We start from the raw sequence: 22116 nt of genomic DNA on the forward strand, positions 1-22116 counted from the left end.
GACCTGAGTTTTGTGGTCTTCATTTACATTGTTATAATCTTTGTATTTCCTTGGTTTCTGCTTTCTTCTCTCTGAAACACTTCAAACAAGTCCTTTAAATTTTTTTTTCTTAGCAAAACTAAGATATCCTGCAGGATGATTTGTTGCTTATTTCCCCGATCATGGTGTCCCCATTGCCCTTTTTCATTATGTTCCTGGGGATAAAAATAATTTCTTTTCTCCATCCCACTCCAACATCTGAGATCCATCAACAGCATCCTTGGAAATGTGGGGTATACAGAAGATGACTTCTGCCTGGGCCCTGCCCTGAAGCAGCATACAGCTGAGTAAGGACAATAAGACCCACTTGTTTGAGCATAACAACAGCATACATTGTGAGACAGTTAATCTTTTCATCCAATTACATGACACACAGCGCATGAGTGAATGGAATGGAACCATTAATTCAGATCAAATCAACTCTACCATTTTTTGGGGATAGGATGTGTTAATTTATTTCCCTAAGGCGTGCGTACTCTCTTTCTCTCTTCCCCTCTCCCCCATTATTTCAATAACTTTGATGAACATAATTCCTCCCCTTTATGTTTTGTTTACCACATTAGAATGTAAGTTAAGGGCAGAAAGGATCTTTGCTTTCTATGTCTCCCTCCCTCCCTCAGTCTTTAATAAATATTTGAAGTGACTTGTTTAGAATCAAATACTTGTGTGACTATAAGTGAGTTGGCATTTATAGACAGTGGAGGTTCTGCTTCAAACTGTATTTTGAGTAATGGGATAGAATTTAGAATAAGCAGAGAAGATAATAATATTGTCCAGTTAAGTATTCTGCTTTGACCAGCTATAGTCTGTTCTCTCTTCTTTCGTGGCCTTGAGTTTTTTTTTCTATCTACCCTTTAGCATTACCCCAGAAATATTGAATGTGTATAAAGGTATGCTATCAAGAATAGGAGCTGCTCTTGGCTTAACATTAAAACATAATTTTCTGCATGCCATATGGTTTTCCAGCCCCCAGTGATGACCCCCTTATGTCAAAATAACATCAGGGATGCCTTAATTTAAGAAACTGCAATGTGGAAGAATCCTAACTTGTTAAAAGGATAAATTAGGTAGGTCACTTAACATAAATAATCTTAAACTTTACAAAAATTGACGGCATAGAGATCCTTTGAAACAGTATTATTGAACTGACCAAATTATGTGTATATCACTTTCAACTATACTATGTTAACATTCACCTCCTTCCTCTTGGAGGAGGTGAGCATTACAAGTAGAGAATATTGTCTGCATGGTCAGAAGTAGTCACTATCTTTGCTCGAGCCACATTCCTTCTCCTCCTCTTGCTTTTCCTCCCCTCTCTTCTCCTAAATTTTCTCTTTTTCTCCTTCCCTCTCATTTTCTTTCTCTTTTTCCCTTCTGTCTTCCTTTCTTTCTTCTCTTCTTTTCTCTTTTTCTTATCCACCTGGGAAAATTCCCTGGGTGGTGGGATATACCTGAAAATGACTGCGATGTGAAAATAAAAGGTATTAATAAAGCTTTCATTAAAAAAATAGTAATAGTATAAGGATTTGCAGTGGTTGTAAAAAAATAATATAAATGTAAATAATTTTATTGTTGTAATGGTATTGCTCATTTATCTTATTAGCTGTTTTTTTTAAAAGGTCGTATAAATTTGAAAGATTGTTTTTTTTCTCATTCTCACTGGCCATTCTATCTCTCTTCTCTAGACCTTTTCTTTCAGATCACTTTTAAAACATTGTAGGTCAGTTTTCTTTAGAAGGTTACCTATTTTACACATTAGTAGATTAAACTTACCTCAAGCAAGATTGTGAGGTTTAGCAAAAGAAATCCCCCCAACAGTATAATATCTAGTAGCTCTCTGCACCCTCACACCCTCCCCCGCCACACCTACCCCCAATTGCAAAGGGAAGAAAGAAAGCAAATTTGAGACCTTTCAGAGAAGGTGAGACAATTCCACTGTTAGTATGTTGCTTATCCTCAAGCCTGGTGTAGGAACCCTTTGGTTGCTGAGTTTTTGGGGGTGGATGTTTCCGGGAAGAGGCTTGTTCCTACTTAGATGGAGCAAGAAATTATTAGCTATTCTACTCCTTTGTAGTGCTTCAGCAAATATCTTCCATCACCAATTTATAATGATCCCTAGCCAACATTTAATCTGTTTTCCAAAACTTTTTCCCTCTCTCTGTCCAGCTGCTCTCTTATATGCTTTAATGCCAGTAGTATTGCTTGTTGGGGGGTGAGATCTTAACTCATATGCTTCCTACCCCTTTTTGGTTTCATAATTTCCTTATGTAGTATATCTTTTAAGTAGAGGATCCTTTCCTTTTTAAATTAGGCAGTCCCTTCCAGAACCATATTCAGCGGTGATTCTTATCCTACTAAACCCTAGTTAGTTCACTTTCCTTGGGACTCATAGTTTTTGCATTTGTGTTTAGATGTCTGAGACCACCGGTGTTATTACTGGCTCCTTGCTTGGATTTTGTCTCCTGTAAATTCCTGGCATTAACTGTCCTTCCCACACTGTGGTTGCTCTCCATGGTATTTGGGACACTGGTTATCAATTGGTAGTTTTTCTCCCCATTCCTTTTTTTGTTGTTGTTACAAGTCCTTTTGATTAGATTTATTTGCATGAATCCAGAAAAATTCATTTATAAATGGAAATAGTTACAGAGCAAGTTAGGCTTGTCACTGCTTAATATTGAGTTTACAATAAATTGTTCAGGATATATATTTTTAAAAATAAAGTAAGTTAAGCTGATCCTTAGAAAACTTTCCAAGAATTTCCTCCTTACCCCGTCTTTTTCTCCTTTTCCCTACTCCAACCCTTGCCTTAATAATTTCCTCTTTGGACCAATGAATCCATCAGTCCGTTATCGCGTGGAACCTTCTAAATGAAATTTCTGCTTCTGATTCTTAAAATAAAAGCTCTCCCTCAAAATTGAGTGTCTTGAAGACATTCTCTCCCTTTTCTACATTTGCTTATGTCTGTCACAAATGTTTTTAGGCCTATTAGAAAATCTGTTGATGATGATAATCTCCAGCCTCAGTGGAGAAAAGAGAGAGGAGGGTAGAAGGCTAGGCAGTGACTATGTCTGCCACAGATAATTTGGTAAGCAGCTGCAAGGAATGTTCCCGGGGACCATTCCCTTCCTTCTTTCGATGTACCCTGCCATTGTCAGTTTCTGCAGGCTTAACTAAGGGTTTTTCTGTATTTTTTTGGAGAAGATTATTGAACTTTAATTTTTATACCATACCTAGCTTCTCTTTACTAGTCCACTTATCCCCTCCCAATCACTGAACCCTTCCCTGTAACAAAGAAAACATTTTAGTTAAGCCAGCTGACACCAGAAAGACCAGTACACACACTAGCAGAGTATATATATGCCACATTCTTCATCTGTGGTTCTCCACCTGTCTGCTGAGGGGAGGAAGGCATGTTTCCTGATCAGTTCACTACAACCAGCATTTTTCATTACAATTTCTTTACTGATTTCTGTAGTTGTTACTTTTTGCATTATTGTAGTCATTATGTATGTTGTTTACTTCTGCTTGTTTTATTCTGCTTCACCTTATATAATTCTTCCTCTTTCTCCTCTGACTGTAATATCTCTCTCCCTTTTTTTGGGGGGGAGGGCAAAGTAAGTTACTTACCTAAAGTCATACAGCTAGAAAGTGTCTGAGGCCACATTTGAACTCACGTCCTTCTGACTCAGGAGCCAGTGCTCTATCCACTGCACCACCTATCTGCCCTCATAGTATCTCTTTACATTCCCCCTTCCACAGTTTGTTCAGCTGCTCTACAATTGATGTCCAGCCATCTCCCTCCCCACAAAGAGTGGGAAGCTTTGTCGTTGTTTTGGGAGAATGGGGCAGATGTTACAGATAGGATCTCTGAGAAGCTGGGTTTTTTTTTGACCCCACAAAGAGTGCTGCCATGAATGTTTTATTGTATATAGCAGTGGTCTCCCAAGGAGGGACCAGTGGATTTACTCCCTAAGGTTCTCTGTTATCCCCAGTTGTAGGGTGGAAAGATGGAACACACTTGACCCTTGCTGTAATGGCCAGTGGCATTTGTCTTCCACACAATCACACCTACCCTTATCCTCCAGCACTCCCTCCCTCTGCTGTCTGATTCACAAGCTCCCAACCTCCTCTCTCCCCATCTTCCCTTTATGAGACAGACCTGGGCCTCTCGGGGCTCCTAGGCATCCACAGAAACAGCTACATTATTCCCTTTTTGAAATTCCCCCTGCCCTTGCGTGCCCCACCCCACCCCCCCACCCCAGCTCTCTGATAGATGAGCTCAGAGGGTTGGTTTTGTGCTAGGGGCAGTGACTGGTGAGTGAGTGTCTCCTATTCCCGTTTTGATTGGGATAGGAAAAACCACACAGGAAGAGCAGGTATATTTGAATCATAGGGATTATTTTCACTTCCTCCCCAAACCCACTCAACTTTCATACTTCCCTACCACTGACAATAACCTCCGTTCTAGTTATCCAGGTTCTCAGTAACTCAGTGGCATCTTTGTCTCCCCTCTTTCCCTCATACCACATAGCCAATCAGTTGCCAAAACTTTTTTGTTCTATCTAGAACTAATTCCCTCTTTCATAGCTCAGGGAGTCCAGTCACCACCCTGTTTTAGGTACTGATCACTTCTTGCATGGAGTATTAGAAAAGCTTTTAAAAATCCAAAACAAAGCAAAAAACTTTTTACCTTTTGTTTTTTGTATCATGTGTTCTTCACCTTAACACCTTCTAGAGAGCCATCTCTTACAAGGTAACAAGCCTTTTTTGTTATAATTAATTTATTTTTAGTTTTAGTTTTCAGCATTCACTTCCATGAGACTCTATCTGCATTCAGACTCCGAAGTTCTTTCTTTGGATTTGGATAGCATTTTCCATCATGAGTTATTTGGAGTTTTCTTAGATCCTTGCATTGCTAAGAAGAACTCTGTCTATCAAAGTCAGTCATCGCACAATGTGGCTGTTACTGTGTACAATGTTCTCCTGGTTCTGCTCACTTCATTCAGCATCAATTCGTATAACTCTTTCCAGGTTTTTTTGAGGTCTGACTGCTCATCATTTCTTATAGAACAGTAGTATTCCATCACCATCATATACCGCCACTTGTTCAGCCATTCCCCAACTGATTGGCACCCCCTCAATTTCCAGTTCTTGGCCAACACAAAAAGAGCTGCTGTAATATTTTTGTATGTATGGGTCCTTTTCCCATTTTTATGATCTCTTTGGGATACAGACCTAGAAGTGATATTGCAGGGTTTGCACAATTTCATAGGCCTTTGGGCATAGGGGACCAAGCATTTTTTAAAGCACCTACTATGTTTCAGGCACTGCGCTAATAAGCATGTTATACAAACACTGGTAGGTAGGTGCTGTTATTGTCACCATTTTACAGATGAAGAAACTGAGGAAGATACAGGTTAAGTCACTAGCTAGGAAACATCTGATTTGAACTTAAGTCTTCCTGACTCTAGGCCCAGCACTCTGTTCTCTTCTCTGCATGGCTGCCTTACAGCAATAGCATTTCCTTTAGAAAAGGAAGAAGGGGGAAAAATCCACAAAACCACTCCCCCTCCTCCCCCTCCACCCCCCCCCCCCCAAAAAAAAATTCTGTTACATCTGTTACAGGGAACACCTTGTATGTGTTCTACACCTATGGACACCCGAGCTGTGCACTTGTCCTCTCTGTCTCCATGTCTGCAGTTTTGCAACATTCCTTTTCCATTGTTTGTAGTTGTTCTTTCTATTTACATTGTTGTAAAGCATTGCTGCTTTTGTTGTTCTCTTGGTTCTGCCAGTTCCAGTTTGCATCAGTTCAGGTATTTCTTTGCACACTTCTTTGAATTTAACACATTTGCCTTTTTTTTTTAAAGCAGGCTAATATTCCGTTGCTTTCATTGATCACAGTTTGTTTAGTTGTTTCCAAAGTCAACTGCATCAACTTTATTTCTGTTTCTTTGTTACCACAAAAAGGGGCTGCTATAAATATTTTTGCATTTTGAGCCTTTCTTTTTTTTTCCAGTGATCTCCTTAGGGCATTTGCCTTGTACTATAATCTCTGAGTAAAAAGGTGTGTCTGTTTTAGCTACTTTGTGGGCATAATTTCAAATTGCTTTCCAGATTGGTTATACCAATTCACAGTTCTGTTAACATGCACTAATGTGCTGTTTTTTTCTAGGACCCCTCTAACATGGAACATTCTGGTTTTGTATCATCTATGCCAGTTTGCTGAGTGTGAACTGAAATCTCAGAGTTGTTTTGTTTGGCATTTATTTTATTATTAGTGGTTTGGATTCTTTTACATTTTTAATAGTTTGTAATTTTTCTTTAGACAACTGGTTTTTTTTTTTCCGTATCTTTTGAGCACTTGTTTGTTAGGGAATAGCTTTTCGTGTTATGAGCTTCTATTAGTTGTCTGTGTATCTTAGAAAACCATATAATTGCCGGAATTATTTTGCTAAGGAGCAGACATTATTTGGCCTTTATTTCCTCCTTTTGTTTTAAACTTTGTTTTGTGTAAATTTTATAATGTACCTATTAGTATAGTAGCATGTGTATAATTTGTAAGTCAGTAAATTTCCACATTGGACATGGATGCTTGAGAATTTTTCATTGACAGAGGTGCTCAATCAAAAAGTCTAGAAACCCCTCACATATCTCAGCTTTGAGTAAGTGAAACCCCTTGGGATGCTTGCTTAGAATTGAGATGGCAGGTGCAAAGGGGAAAGCTGAGTGACCTTTTTTCTTCCTCAAATCAAAATTCTTTTGTAGACTGTCTCCTCCCACCCCCACCCATGACTTAGTGCCTCTACGAGAATTGACAGTATTATGTTTTCTGTTTGTGTTCTGAAGTATAAAACTTGTTTAAAGTTGGAACCCAGAATGGCCTGTTTTCTAAGGGAAAAAAATTCAGTGAATGCACCACTCTTCTTCCATATGCCTTTATTTTATATTATTGTAAGAATTACTGAAGAAATTGAGGCGTGTGCTGTGAAGGCTAAATAGCATTATTCTTAGCCTGGTCACATTTTGCTTTAGCTTTGAAATGACACAGGTAAAGCTGATTTCCTAGGAATACAGGCTTTTTATTAAATGTTCATTGTTAAAGGTATTGATATAGTTACCTATACACATCTCTAGTATCTACCAAACAGCCTAAGAATCATCGTTGTTTTCATCGTTGTGAGCTCTGAAGGGATCTCTGTTAACAAGACCACTTTCTTATACCATCCAGGTTCCCCAGCGCTGCCCAACAACATGGTGTATTTTGGAAGCTCTCAGGATGAGGAGGATGTAGAAGAAGAGGATGAAGAGACAGAAGATACTAAAGCAGCCACAAACAATGCTTCATCTTCATGCCAGTCAACCCCCAGGAAAGGAAAAACACACAAACATGTTCACAATGGACATGGTGAGTACTCTGATGCATCAGAGGTTCCTAGACCCAGACAGAGAGCTTGATGCCACCTCGGAGGTCATCCCCATCACCCCCTCTCCTCTTCAAGAAGAGATTCAGGAGGGACTTGTCCAAGGCCACACAAGTCATCTCAGGCCCTTGTTTGTCCCACTGTCCCAGTGTCTGCCTAAGCCTGCTTGGCCTGATATTCTCAGACAGCTCCACCTTGGGGTACTAACCAGGCCTGGCCCTGCTTGGCTCCTGAGAGCCAGTGAGATCAGATGTGTTCAGAGTGGTATGGGAAAGAAAGTATTTATTGGTTGAAGGAACCTGAGAAACCTTGTCCAATTTCTTCATTTTGTAGATAAGGAAAGTGAAACCAAGGGAGATAGTGACTGCCTGAGGTCTCACATACTTGTGGGTAGAGGGGGGGAGAAGAGAAACAGTTTTTCTCATGGCTTATGCAATGATCTGTCGCCTCCCTTTACTAAGCCCAACCTCCATGCAGAAGGAAACTGGCATGATGACTCAAGTGCAAGATATGAAGAGTTGGGTGAATTTCATAAGACTTCTTACAGTCATTTCTGCAAAAAAATAGGGTTATTTACAATGGTGATTAGGGAGACTTTAATATTATGTCTTTATTTTGCTCAGAGATCTTTATCACGAGGCACCTTTTGTAATTTGGTGGGACAAAGCTAAAGGTACACACTGACTATTAGTAACTTTGATTACAGTTGAGGATGTTAACTGATTAGTCAAGGAGAATTTATTGATCGCATCCCCTTTACTTAACATTAGGGATTTGTTCTGTGAAGTTTGGGTTCAGTCAGAGGGCCTCACTTGAGGACTGTGAGGGACCACATGCGGCCTTGAGGCTGTGGGTTCCCCATCCCTGGCAGGGGGACGGCTTAATTTTTGTCTTTTTGCCTCGCAGCATTTAACACAAAGTTGTCACATAAAAGACTCTCACTAAAGTCTTTGCTGATTGATTGTTTGATTGCTTATGACTGTGGAAGATAGTGAAAAAATAGGTCACTGTCCCTTCTTCAGTGAACTTATATATAGTTTGATTGTAGAAACAAGACCTGCAAAGGAAAACTATAGCCATTTGTTCAAGATCTGTGTAAATAAACACTCAGCTTTATGCTGCTGACAGTAATTATTTTTGACCAAACTTTTTTTCTGAGATGGGAGTTGATAGGCTTCACCAGACTGCCAGAGGGGTACGTGACACAAAGAAGGTTAAGAACCCTCAGCCTAGAGGAAATTATCAATTGTCCTTGAGACTCTCTTGGAAACTTCTGTGAATATAGTATAGGCTTGAAGTTTTTGCCTCTTGAAATCCTGAACTGGTAAAGATGTGTACCAGAAATGGATCAGAAGCATGATTGATGTACTTTTGAAGACACATTGGACTTATAAAAAGTTCCAGATGTGGGCCATAGGAGGGGAGGGAAAAATCATAGATTTTTTACCTTTTTCAAGGTTGGTTGTCTGGAATCAGGAAGTTACAATGGAAAGAAATATAGGGATCTATTTTTGTGGGAGAAGATTGGTTCGCTTTGGGATACGCAGTGGCCAAGACATTTGGGGATGTTAGCTTGGAGCTGGAGTGAGATGTTAATACTGGAAATAAAGATGTTAGTCATCAGAGTTGATAGGTAAAGCCATGAAGATAGGTGAACTCTCTTAACAGACTGTAGAGGAAGAGAGATGGGCACTTAGAATGTTTTTCTTTTTACCCTGAGGAAGAATTAATTTTCTTGTTCCATTTTAGCCGAAAGGATGATAAACAAAATAGCAAACGTGAGCACAAAGTATGGTGGTGTGAAAATAGGGAAGAGCCCTGTTTCTAAAGTGTTGCTGTCTTAGTAATCATCATCAGTATAGATCACCCTGATTCCTTCCCCAAAGGCAGCCTTCATCATAATATATTTTAATCATGTTGCTTTTTCAGTGTGGGTAGTCAGGTGACTGAATCTGTCATGGTGATCCATACCCTAGGTACTTGTTGAAATTTGGTTTCTTTGGGGGACAATAACAACCAAAATGCAAACAACAATAAACCCTCTCTCCTCTCCCTGCTTGCTTGAGGCTAATGAAAAGGCTTTGGAGTCTCCTATACATGCTTTTGAAGACAAGATTCTGCTTCTAATGCCATATACTGTGGTACATGTTCATGGATCTCATGAGCTTGATTTTTCCTTTGATATCATGAGCCTCAGTGTTATTTATTGTGGGAAGAATAGAGGTGAATCACTTGGCATCATTTCACAGGGACTTCTTGGGGTATGTGGGGTGGGGACGTTGTGTGTGTTTGTGTATATTTGCGTGTGTGTGTTTAGTGTGGTTGGTGGTATTACTGGTGGTAGCTGTTTCTAGTTCTTAGATGGAACTTTTGAAGTGCTTTTAAAAGCTGGATTTATATTTAAATGCCAAACCTATTTTAGCAGAGTATACAGAAGAATCTTATTTCTGTTTCTAGTGCTTTAGTTCCCATTGTACTTGGGGGCTGAACCTCAGAACCTGTCTGGGCTGTGTTGCACAGGCCTCTGATTCTGAGCCAAGTGACTTCTGGGTAGAGGAGAAAACTCTCCCCAGCTGAAGGCTGGACTCTTTGCCTCTGGCTTGGTGGGGTCCCTCACACACATAACACACTCATGTCCTGCCCCAGGTGCCTCTGCCTTTAGGTCATCTGCCACTTTGGGGGCAGGGCAGCAGGACATGTGTATAGTTGGGTTCTATTGCAAGCCCCCTTGGGGTGAGCTTGGAGAGTCCTACTTCGAGGTCATCACGCTGTATTTAGAAACATTTTTTTTTTCAGGGGTCGATTAGCGCATGAGGCAATTTCTGTTGATTTTTGGGAATAGATGTTTGTCTGTGTTGGCATGTGCATTTCTGGGATCTCTTCTTTGCAAAGACCAACTGAAAATAGTGGCTTTTTGAAAGGTATCTCTATTTAAGATTTCTACTCTAATTATACCTAAACCTTAGATAAACGTGGTTCCTCCATTCATTTGCTAATCTCTTACAAAGCTTCTTCACTTCCATTTGCATCTGGTGAGTTTCTCCCTCCCCTCCCTTGTATCCCACCGGGACACCATCATGTGAATAGGAATAGCAGAAAATATACATTCTGAACTAAAAGGTTATTATTTGCTTAAATCTTTTGTCTGCTACAGGTGCTTTTGAAGGTACCTCTTCTATAGCATTTCTCTTATAATTGAATTTGCTGAAACTCGATCAGGCACCTGTTTTTAATTTGGGATGTTAAAAATGGCTACTTAAGGTTTCTGTAGTGGCAAAGTTTATCTGCCTTTGCTGGAGGACTTTAGATTCCCTCACATTTCTTCAAGGTTTTTAATACTGCCTCCAGAGGAGGGGGCCTTCAGTTTCAATTATATTATATCTGGACAGTTAGTAGCAGGCACGAAAATACTTAGGTTCACAGAATTACAGAATTGGATATACTTTTTCCTTAATTTGATTGAACCTGGTTCAGGACTGTTGACATCCATATACTTTTTCAGTTTAAGGTAGGGAATATCTAGCCTGTGATTTGAATCGCTGGACTGATTTTCTGTGGTCTGTTAAATGAATTCCATGAAGTAATATCCCCATAGGTGCCTTGGTTATATAAATGAAACACACCTTTAATATCTTTAGGGGGCAAATATCCCAAAATACCATGAGGTGAAAATGCTGGTCCATGAAATTCCGATTTTCTCAATTCTGTCTCTCTCTATCTTCTTGTTTTTTACCTCTTTATTTGGAATGTCTTACTGTGTTTCTGTGTGCCTCACTCTCTTCCTTGTTCTTTCCCTTTTTAAAATTTTTCCTCTAGTTCTCTGTTTCCTACTCTTTTCTGTTCTCTGTTTTGGTCACTTTAGAGGAGAGAGAATTTCCCCTCAATGATCCAAAATAGTTATATTTTTAAATGGAATTTTATATTTCCTTTTCTTATTTTAAGTGAAGAATTATTTTATATTTCTTGCTCTTAAACAAAAAACTAAACTAAGTGGGTTTTTTTAAGAGTTTTGTAGCCTTCAGTTCATGAAATAGATATCAGTCTTCCTGTATAAGTAAACAGAGCATACAGACCAGTTCCACTCTGCCGCCATGAAAAGTAACTAGCAGTAATGGAAGTTACTCATCCAGGGTCAAAGAAGGGTCTCTGATGGGCTCTTTAAATGCATAGCAGCTTTCATAATATATTTTGTTAGACATAGGAAAAATGGTTGATTTATATATGTATGTATGTATGTGTATATATATATGTATATATATATATGTATATATGTTCTCCTCAAGTGTCAGAAATAATGAATTCAGAATCATTGAGTACGAGGGATCTGAGGAGTTTCCTTTTTATTGTCAGCTAAAAGAGTCAGTAATACAGGGATTGTATTGATTAGAAAACTATATCTAATCTATTGATCTATCTAATCTATTGATTAGAAACTTGAATAAACTACTACAAATGTCTTGGTCATGAAGGGGAGCTATCTCGTGATTATCTTTGATAATCTTGTGTACTAGGTGCCAGTTGTTATGCTAAACCAGGCCAACAAGTTTAATTGCCTGCTTGTCTCTGAAATTTCTGCTCCTTTTTGTGAAGATAGGCTTTTGAGGTCCATATGGCATTAACAAACGCCCTTCATAAGTGATATTGCACCATTATGTTAATGAATACAGTGATACCTTAGTTAACTGTCACACAGCAGCTCGTCTCCCACAAGTGTCTGGGGCCACAAAGAGATAGCCAGAGATGGCATGTCTTATTTATGCTTTTAGTTTCAGTAATGCCATATGACTTAAATCTTAAATAGCAAAGCCCTAAAATTACATGGGGTGGTATTATCCCATGAAAATAACAAATTAGATAAATTTGGTGATTTAGAAGTCTGTCCTACTTCACTTTTTGAAAAAGGTGGCAATTCAAAAGCTGCTATTTGTTTTTAAAATCAGCTTGCTTACTTTATTGCTTTTCTTTCATTGCTGATTTTTAGGTCAATGTCCTACTTGATTCTTAGAGTAGAATGCATTGAGACAATTTGGACAGCTCATTATAGAATTTGGGAGTAAGAAGGGACAACACATCATCCAACCTCATCATTCCACAGATGTGGACATTGACACCAAGAAAGGTGAAGTGATTTACCTGACATCCCATAGTTAAGTGGTGAGAATTGGGAGTTTAGCCCAGTCTCTTCTACCTAGCTGCTCTCGTTCCTTCATGAACACTTTTATTTCCTGGTTTTACCAATCTCACTAGCTAAGTAGTTCTCTATTTGTGAGCTGATCAAACAAGCTTCTTTTGCCATTTCCTTCATTTCTCCATTGGCTGAGGTTACAGGAGTGGCAGGAGCAGGTATTGTGGCCACTGCCCCAGGATCAGCAAAGAAATCTTTGATCTTGTTGACAAGTGGTTAGGATTAATAATCAGTCTGCACAGACACAGCCAGGACTTCCTTGTACCCAGTGATGATGGAATTGAGTTGTTGGTTTGCTAATTGAATAACCTGATAGATTACGGTTATCCACCAAAAAGACTGTGCAGTCTCCCTGTAATGTCTCATACTTAAGATTTTATCTACTGCCATTGTCACACACTTGTTAAGTGGTCAGCCAATTAACAAGCACTTAATAAGTGCCTACTATGTGCCAGCAACCATGCTGGACATTGTAGAGCAGGTATGAAATATTGGCTTTACTGGTCCTCTGAGCTTGAGTAAATCATTCACCCACTGGGGCAGCTAGGTGGCGCAGTGAATAGAGCACCAGCACTGGAGTCAGGAGGACCTGAGTTCAAATGTGGCCTCAGACACTTGACACATGTACTAGCTGTGTGACCTTGGGCAAGTCACTTAAATTGCCCTGGCCCCCTCTCCCCCCCAAATCATTCGCCCACTCTCGAGGTCTATTTCTTCGCTTAAAAAATGAGGGGTTTGGTTCCTGCTTTTTGTGTTGTCTTTATCAGTTGTACATCGCTCAGAATTCCAGGGGTGCCCCTGGAGAACCTGCTGGGGATGCCCAGAGGAAGAAGGCATTCTCCTTGGGGCTGGCATAAGGCATGAGATAAGCTGCCCAGAGAGCAGCAGCATGTCCTCTAATCTGTCAGGTTCTCTTTGGTGCACACAAAGACCACATTCCCCAGTTATCAGGCAGCTGTTTGTCTAGACCAGCATTTGTTTCCAGATGGATAAGAATGGATTGGTGCATGCAGGGTATTTTTCCCCACCCAGAAATAGCAAGAGCAACAACTTTGGTTTAAGGTTTTGTCATTTTATGTATGAGGTTGCTGATGTTCGTTACATTTAAGTGACTTCCACAAGGTCACATCCCACTACAAGGGCATATGGATCTGTCACCTTGCTTGGAGTCCATGCTGCTATAGTGGAGCACTGTGGGCAATCCTGTCTCAGTGACTTTGCACACAGGTTGCCTTGAAGGCCCTCCTGATTTCAGCCTCTGAGAATTCTTTGTCCTGTGATAGAATATAAGTTCCTTGAGAGTAGGGACTTTTCTGTTTTTGATTCTATATCCCCAGTTCCTAGAATAGTGCCTGGTTCTTTATTAATATTGGTTGATTGATTTTCTGCTCTTAAGGAACTCCTCAGATTTCCAAGACAAGTGTTTTGCCTTCCTGGGCATCTCAAATAGCACTTTCAGAGATGGCAGCTTGTGGAAGTCTTTGGAGAGAGTGGTCTCATAGTCTTTTCTACAATGCCAAGCTTTCTTGATTGTGACGAAGGCCCCAAGTCATTATGAAAAGTCTAGTTTTGGTATGCCACCAAGATAGGGAAATATATGATATATCAGGAAGATTTCTGTCAAAACTTCAAACCTCATCCAAAGAATGGTTGTAGCTTAAAGATTTAGTTTTCAGTTATAGCAAGAATGCCTGTCTTTAGAGTACCCTGTTCTTCAGCTATGCCTGACAACTGAGGTATGTGATTGTAAGACCTCCAAAGCTTAGTTATACTCATTTTTCCCTCATTTGCTCAATTACTCTGAAAGACAGATAGGCAAGGTACTTCTTGCTATTGGAAAAACTGAAATAATCTTCAGATGCCTCCAACTCTGCCACTGTGACTAGGTGTTTGACGTTGATCCACTTGCTTCATGAACTCTTTGGACCTCATTTTCTTCATCTGTAAAGTGAGGCATTTAGTCTAAATGAGCTCTAAGATCATTTCTAGCTCCCAAACCCTCTGACTGTTATTGTCAATAAGAGATAATACAGTGTGCTCCAGAAGTCAGGAGTGCAGTTTTAAGCTACTGGATCTTCAAAGTTCACTTAGACTTTTGGGGGACACCCTGTACTTTCACTTCCTGCCATGGACAAAAATAGCTCCTTATAGCTCTCAGAACCCATCCTCCCCAAACCCCTCATTTTTTAAGTGAAGAAATGGACCTCAGGAGTGGGTGAATGATTTACTCAAGCTCAGAGGAGCAGTAAATAGCAAAGGTTGGTGTTCTGTCTCCAGCCCTCTTTTCCACATTCAGCAGTCATGAAGGATAGATAGGCCTTTGGTACCTGCTCTAATGTAGGTGAGTTGCCCAGATGACATGTTTATTTGATGCTTTTCTGATGCTTACATTTAGATGACTCAAGGTCCATTGACCTTTCCATTAGATTGTACTAAGTCCTTGGTAAATAGATTTACTCCTCTAGTCATTAGTCCCTTATTTTTGTGTTTATCTCTGCTTCTTGGGGACTCTATATTTAGAGCAGTATGGCACCTGAGAGAGTCTAGCACAGCCTTCTCATTTTACAGATGAAGAAATTGGGAGAACCAAACATTCGATCTCCCACTATTTTTACATGCCTATGACATGCCCAAGTGCTGTGCTTGGGCCCAGGGTACAAAAACAAACAAATGAAATGAAATGACCCATTCTCGCAAGAAGCTTCATTCTCTTGGGGAAATATAATGTGGACATATATAATAATGATATATGCCCCTTTTTGTGTGCTAGGTGCGATGTTAAGCACTTCACAGACATTGTCTGAGTTGCTCCTCCCAACAACCCTGGGAAGTAGATGCTATTATAATTCCCATTTTACAAATGAGGAGATCGAGGCATACAGAGGTAAAGTGACTTGCCCAAGGTCACACAGCTAGTAAGTTTATAAATCTATACAGAATAAACACAAGGTAGTTTTGGAGTCAGATACTGTGGGGGGAACCTAGGGTTGGGAAGGTGCTGGGAAAAGTGAAATGACTGACTTACCCAAGGCCACTGTGGTAATAAGTGGCAGAGGTGGGATTCAAGGCCTGTGTGGCTACAGAGCCCTCACAGTATTCCTGTCTCACCCGACCCTCCCCTGTGATTTCATGTTTGGCCTCATAGTACCAACCATAAGAAAGCTTGAGGTGTTTTGTTTTGTTTTTTTCAGGAGATTCAGCAGATCAAAATAGGTATTATAAAAGGTCAGCAAAGGATCCCTGCCGTTTATACACAAGAGACCTGTAGAAGATCCCTCTCCTCTGTCTCCTCCTCTTCTCTCTTCTCTCTCTCTCTCTCTCCTTTCTTCCACTCTCTCCACTGCTTGCTCTCTTCTCTTATCTCCCTCCGCCCTTCTCCATCTTTCCCCCTCCCTGCTCTCTGGGTTTGTGGGCAGAGAACCTCATCATTTTGCTATTTGCTGTTTTGAATAAATAAGTCATTTACTCTTCTCCTTGCCTCCAGTTTCCTAATCTGTAAAATGGCTTGGGTGGGGATAAACTAGACACTATTTAAGTCTAGGCTTTGATCCTAGGATCTTCCCAGCTCCAAATCCTAGATACTGCCCTGTGTCAAAAGGGGAGTAATGGCATTGAATGCAGCCAGTATGCCACACGGAATGCATTCAGGATGTTGAAAGCAGGTGAGTAGTGCAGCTGGGTCTGGAGTTAGGAAAAGATCTGAGTTCAGATTTGGTCTCAGATACTTAGAGCTGCATGACGTTGGACAAGTCACTTAATCTCTGTCTCAGTTTCTTCAACTGAAAAATGGGAGTCATACTAGCACCTACTTCCCAAGGTTGTTGTGAGAATTAAATAACATACTATCTATAAAGCATTTAAGTACAATGCCTGACTCTTTTGTTGTTCAGCAGTTTCTGACTCTCTGTGACCCCATTTGGGGTTTCCTTGGCCAAGATAATGGAGTGGTTTGCCATTTCCTTTTCCAGCTCATTTTACAGAAGAGGAACTGAGGCAAACAGGGTGAAGTGACTTGCCCAGAGTCACACAGCTAGAGTCCGAGGCCAGATATGAACTCGGAAGAAGAAAGAGTCTTCCTGACTCTAACAATGCTTGATGCTTAGCAGATGCTTGTTTACTTCCCCTTTTTCTCATAATCAATCAATAAACATTTACTAACCACCTACTATGTGCCAGTGTTATTTTTTAAGTGCTGAGGATACAAAAAGAGGCAAAAGATGGTCCCTGCTCTTAAGGAACTTAAAATGAATGCTTTATAGGTTTTGGTTTTTGGTCTATCTGTGTATGTACCTACCTAGTAGCACAGTTTTTGTCCATTTCCATGGCTGAGAATAGTGCATATGGTTTTTTTTTTTCCTTTGAAGAAAGCAGCTTCTGACTCTGTGTGGGGGAAGGTGGTGTAGGTGGGAGGTCACATGGTTTTATTAAGTACCAACAAGCTCCAACCCAGTATGTGTGCTTGCATACGTGCCCACATATGCAGGCCCCAAAGGAGGGTGGTTCCAATGAGCTGAATGTAGTGCCAATCCCTGTACGTGTTAATGGATTAATGTTTCCCTGTACCCTGGACAGAGGAGGACACTGCTTCAGCTTCAGGACAGGCTAAGTAAGTACTCATGTAAAGGAGTGTAGCCAAGGCTCTTAACTTGATTAGCTTCACCTAGGCCTTGTCACCTAATTACCTCCTAATGAACAGTTGAAGAGGTTGAGAAGGTACAAGGGGCACAGAGGGCAGCGTTACCACTCGCCACTGTCCCAGAAATGCTTCATAATTAAGAGTGCCCCCAGGTGTGTGTTACACCGGCAAAATGGAGAAGAAAAATCTGTAGATGGAATGTGACCTGATAGACTATTTTTTCTTCTTTTTATTGTGTCACTCCGGTGTGTTTTCAAAAATCACCTTAAGAAAGGAGACTTTTGGATATTTAAACATGGTACAGCCTTCCATCGCTGTAAGGTGATGTGGAATGTTTAGCATAGATTTGGGGTGAGAGATTACCTTCTATCTTCCTTTACTCTTCTCCAGTGCGGTGAAGGGTATTACAGAAACTCATTGTCCCCATGTCTTTTGATGTCTGCCTCAGCTGTTGACTGACCTGAGTGAGTGGTGTATTTGAGGGTAGTGAATGTGTAGCACATATAGAATATAAGGTAGCTTTTTGTCATAAGAAAGGACCTAAAAGTATTATGTAACTGCTCTGGGATTAAACAAGTTCTCAGAGATGCTGGCAGGCTTTTTTTTTTTTGCCTAAAGGGAGAACAACAGAGCCATATAGACATTCTGTTTTCATATTATTTCTAAATTTCAGTGGATTGACCAGCCACTGACAGATGTTAAATTTAGTTTCCTTAGAGACCTCTGGAATAGTATAAATGGGTTGTAGTAAGGCATGAAAGTTCCTGAGGTTTGCATGACTAACTCTTATGATAAATATATAGCTTTCTAGTTCCTATTTGCAGATAGTGCAGAAAGACACTTAGCTCAGTTCCCTGAAACTTCTAGCCCCCTGCTCCATACCAGTACAGAGTGAAATTTAATTGTGCATTCAGTTATTACTAGGATTTATCATAAAGCATCATCTTTGAATAGCAAATTTTTCTGAAGTCACTTAAATTGCCTGTTTCTGCCACAAGGAAAGTGAAACAGACCAAAGAAATCCATAAATTAGGAATGGATTTAAGTTTGTTTAGAATCTAGAATATGGCTTAGCTTTAATTTTATGAAATTGTTTAAGGCAAATTCATCCCATACTGCCTGTGCCTTTAAATGTGTGTCACCTTACCCAACAATAGGAAGAGCCAGCAGGGGGTTTGCTGGCAAGAGGGCATTTCCATGTAGACTTTTTAAACTGAGCATGTCATTGGACTCCCAGCTGGAATGATTTAATTGCTTTTGGATTCACACTGAGGGCATGGTGTTTAAAGGCCAGAAAGCAATCATTTGAACTACTGTACCAAATTTCTGCTTGGCATTCGCCAGGGTGGAGCAGTCAGCTGCCTCCTGGGGGATGTTTCGTCAGCCTTTAGTGACAGAATGAAGAGATCTCTAACTTTCTGCATTTTAAAAATTAGCAGCTTTCTCCGGTGTGCCCCTTTCCCTGTCGTCCTATATCTATGATGTTCTATTACGACTAGTGCATTTTCCAGAATTTTTATAAGTGGGAGGCATGCTAGTCCTTTGTGAGCAAATTTAAATGTGGAACTAAGTTTCTAAATATATTTTTAGGCTCATAGATACAGCTGGAAGATACTTTAGGTACTGACCCCATTATTTTCCTTTTATAGATGAAGAAATCAATGCTCGGAGATGTTAAATGGTAGCAGGTGGTAAACTTGGGGTTTGATCCCAAATGGTCTGACTCCAAATCCAGCCCTTCCTACCTGGGACCTCAGTAAGTCTTATGGCTTCTTCCATGATAGGAGCTCTTGATGAAATGTGTTTTATGCAAACAATTAGATCCCAAATAAAACATGTGTCCATGGGCTTAAATTATGAATCCTACCATTACTCCCTCCTTCACCATAGTAACCGATTGTGAGGAATAGACTTTCTCCAACATAAGTCTTCTGACAAGAGCATATAGTGGGGGAAGGGACCTCAGGTCCCTGGTCCATCTACCTCATTGTACTGATGAGGAGGGTGTATTTTTTGTCACAAGGTAATCATCCGGGACTTAAGATCAGACTCCCAAGACATCTGACTCCAGAGCTGTTACTCCCTCCTTTTTACAGCACTGCCATTGTACCATATCTTCTGCCTTCTTTTGCTTTTCAGGGCTGCCCTGGATCGTAATTTTAAACAGATTTCACTTATGTAAAAATCCTAGCATGGAATGGGTACAGGGGTGTGTTGGAGCCTATTGTAACTAGCAAGTTAATTTTCAGTATGACCATTTATATCTCAGAAATCTGGCAATCAAAAAATCAGGGTTGGCCTACTTTTTATTGATTGTAGGCTTAAGAAAGTGTTGATAACGCAGATTAAACTTGATAGTGCAAGTACGTTTTGGGGGAGGGGTGAGAGCTGATTTATTGAACATTTACCAAATACTCCTATATTTCTCTGTTGCTTATCAGAAGTGAAGTTGAAGGCTCAGAGAATGAAATCATTACCAGACTAGAGACTTGGAGACTAGGCTAATTAATAACAATAATAACACAATAATACTAATATTAATACTCATAATAACATAATAAGGGAGTAATGGTAGGATTCATAATTTAAGCCCATGGATGCATGTTTTATTTGGGATCTAATTGTTTGCATAAAACACATTTCATCAAGAGCTCCTATCATGGAAGAAGCCATAAGACTTACTGAGGTCCCAGGTAGGAAGGGTGGCATAGGAGAAAGAGGGCTGGATTTGGAGTGAGACCATTTGGGATCAAACCCCAAGTTTACCACCTGCTACCATAACACTGATAATAACTGGCTTTTATGTATTGCATTAAGTGCTTTACATCTATTATTTCATATGAGCTTGTAGCACCCCCGGATGGGTGTCATACTGAGATTTGCTCCATTCCCTATACTTTCCCAGGAATGACCTTTGTGTATGTAGAGATGTCTGTCCTGAGGGAGTGCCCTGAAAAAGCAAAGGGGACCTCATTTAGTGTGATGGTTCATGATTACTTTCTGCAGTGCTGTGCTTTCTACAGAATTCACTGCTGAGTGACTCTTCTGCTGTCATTTTGAATAAATTATTGAGAGGGTGTTCGTGAGTGCCCCCAGGTATGTGCTTGCACCTTCATTTTGTCTCACTTGCTTTCACTTGTCCCAAAATCAGGAATGGCATTTAGTCTCATATGCATCTGATCAAGAAGAATGTCCAACTTATGAGTGAAGACCATTAATGGTGGGGAGACTGCATCTCATTCCATTTCTAGATACCTCTGATTGTTAGGAATTTTTCCCTAATGTTTCTGCCTAATTCTGCCTTCCTACAGCATCCACTCATTGGTCATTGTTTTCTAAAACTTTTCCTTCCAGAAAACCTTACTAGTATGAATAGGAAGAATCAAGCTATTTTTGATAACGCTGTTAGTATAAAGTATTAATTACACCAGTGTTAAAATATACTGTGTCACCTGTGTGGTGCAGTGGATAGAATGCAGGGTCTAGAGTCAGAAAGACTCATCTTCCTGAGTTCAAATCTGGCTTCAGACACTAGATATATGATCCTGGGCAGGTCACTCCACCTCATTTGCCTCAGGTTCCTCATCTGCAAAATGAGCTGGAGAAGGAAATGGCAGAGCACTCCAGTATCTCACCAAGAAAACTTCCAAATGGGGTCGTGAAGAGTTGGACATGACTGAACAACAGTAATCAAAATATGGAAAACATCAAATTATTTGTCAACTTATCATCTTCCCCTTTTGGCTTATTTTTCCCCTTAGGGGATAATTTAGGCATTTGCTAACACTAGCAAGAGTCACTCTTAACCACTTGATCAGAGCATTGGCAGTGTTCTATTTTTTTATAAAAAAAGGAAGCTATTTATAGTGGCTAATTTGCCTTGATGGAACTTTCAAAAAAAACTCTGAATAAGCATTTATTAAGTGCCTACTATGTGCCAGATACTATGCTAAGTGCTTTATAAATATTATCTCATTTGATTCTTAAAATTCTGTGAAGTACTATTATTATCCTCATTTTACAGTTGAAGAAACTGAGGCAGACAGATGTTAAGTGACTTGGCCAAGGTCACACAGCTAGAAAGTGGCTGAGGCTGGATTTGAGCTCTGGTTTTCCTGACTCTGAGCTCAGTGCTCTATCCATTGATCCATCTATTTGTTTCTGAGGAAAAGAAATTGTGTTCTTGGCTTCAAGGGAGTCTGGTACTTTCCCTGCACAATTTTTCCCCTCTGTGTTTAATCAAAATCATTTGGAGGGGGAAAAGCTTATAATGTTGGAAGATGACAGGGTAAGGAAATGTATAATTGAATGTCTGTCTTAAGTTGAGTGTCATAAATTGAATGTTAGAGAAATGCATGTTTTTCGTCTTTTACCAGAAGCTCAGAAGTTTTACTGTATTCCGTTGTATCCTTATATGATTCATTGGTGAGACATTGAAACTAGAGTTTCTTTCTATTGAAGGCTAGGCTTATAGTCCCGTGAGAGAAGGACTTTAGTGTAACATTATTGTAATATTAACCTGATCTTGCTAGTTTAGAGAACATTTTTCCTCACAAGAAATACATTGTAGACTTTTTAGTAGATGGATGTTAATGGCCTGAAAAGATCAAATGAGACAAAGTATATACAATTTATCCCTTCCACTTCGCCACTTTCCCCATTGAGGTTTCAATATATTAAGGGTTGGCATAAGAATTAAAAGGGAGTTTTGTGGAAGCCGCAGATGACACAGAAAAATTTTAGAAACTCAGAAATGCGTAAGATATATGTACAGCATTGTATAATATCAACACATTTTATCTTTTAATGCCATAATCATTCAGACTTCTCCC

At 39.9% G+C, this 22116-nt stretch overlaps 1 protein-coding gene across 3 annotated transcripts in view; it reads left to right on the forward strand.

Moving 5' to 3' along the window:
• Positions 1 to 22116, forward strand: part of JARID2 (jumonji and AT-rich interaction domain containing 2) — a 331939-nt gene that overhangs the window by 245620 nt on the left and 64203 nt on the right. For all 3 annotated transcript variants that reach the window (XM_036738762.1, XM_036738771.1, XM_036738779.1), the window contains one exon: positions 7271 to 7447. In XM_036738762.1, the coding sequence (XP_036594657.1) occupies positions 7271 to 7447 (177 nt within the window). The remainder of the gene's footprint in view (positions 1 to 7270; positions 7448 to 22116) is intronic.

Source organism: Trichosurus vulpecula, chromosome 1 (assembly GCF_011100635.1).
Source record: "Trichosurus vulpecula isolate mTriVul1 chromosome 1, mTriVul1.pri, whole genome shotgun sequence".
Taxonomy (NCBI): domain Eukaryota; kingdom Metazoa; phylum Chordata; class Mammalia; order Diprotodontia; family Phalangeridae; genus Trichosurus; species Trichosurus vulpecula.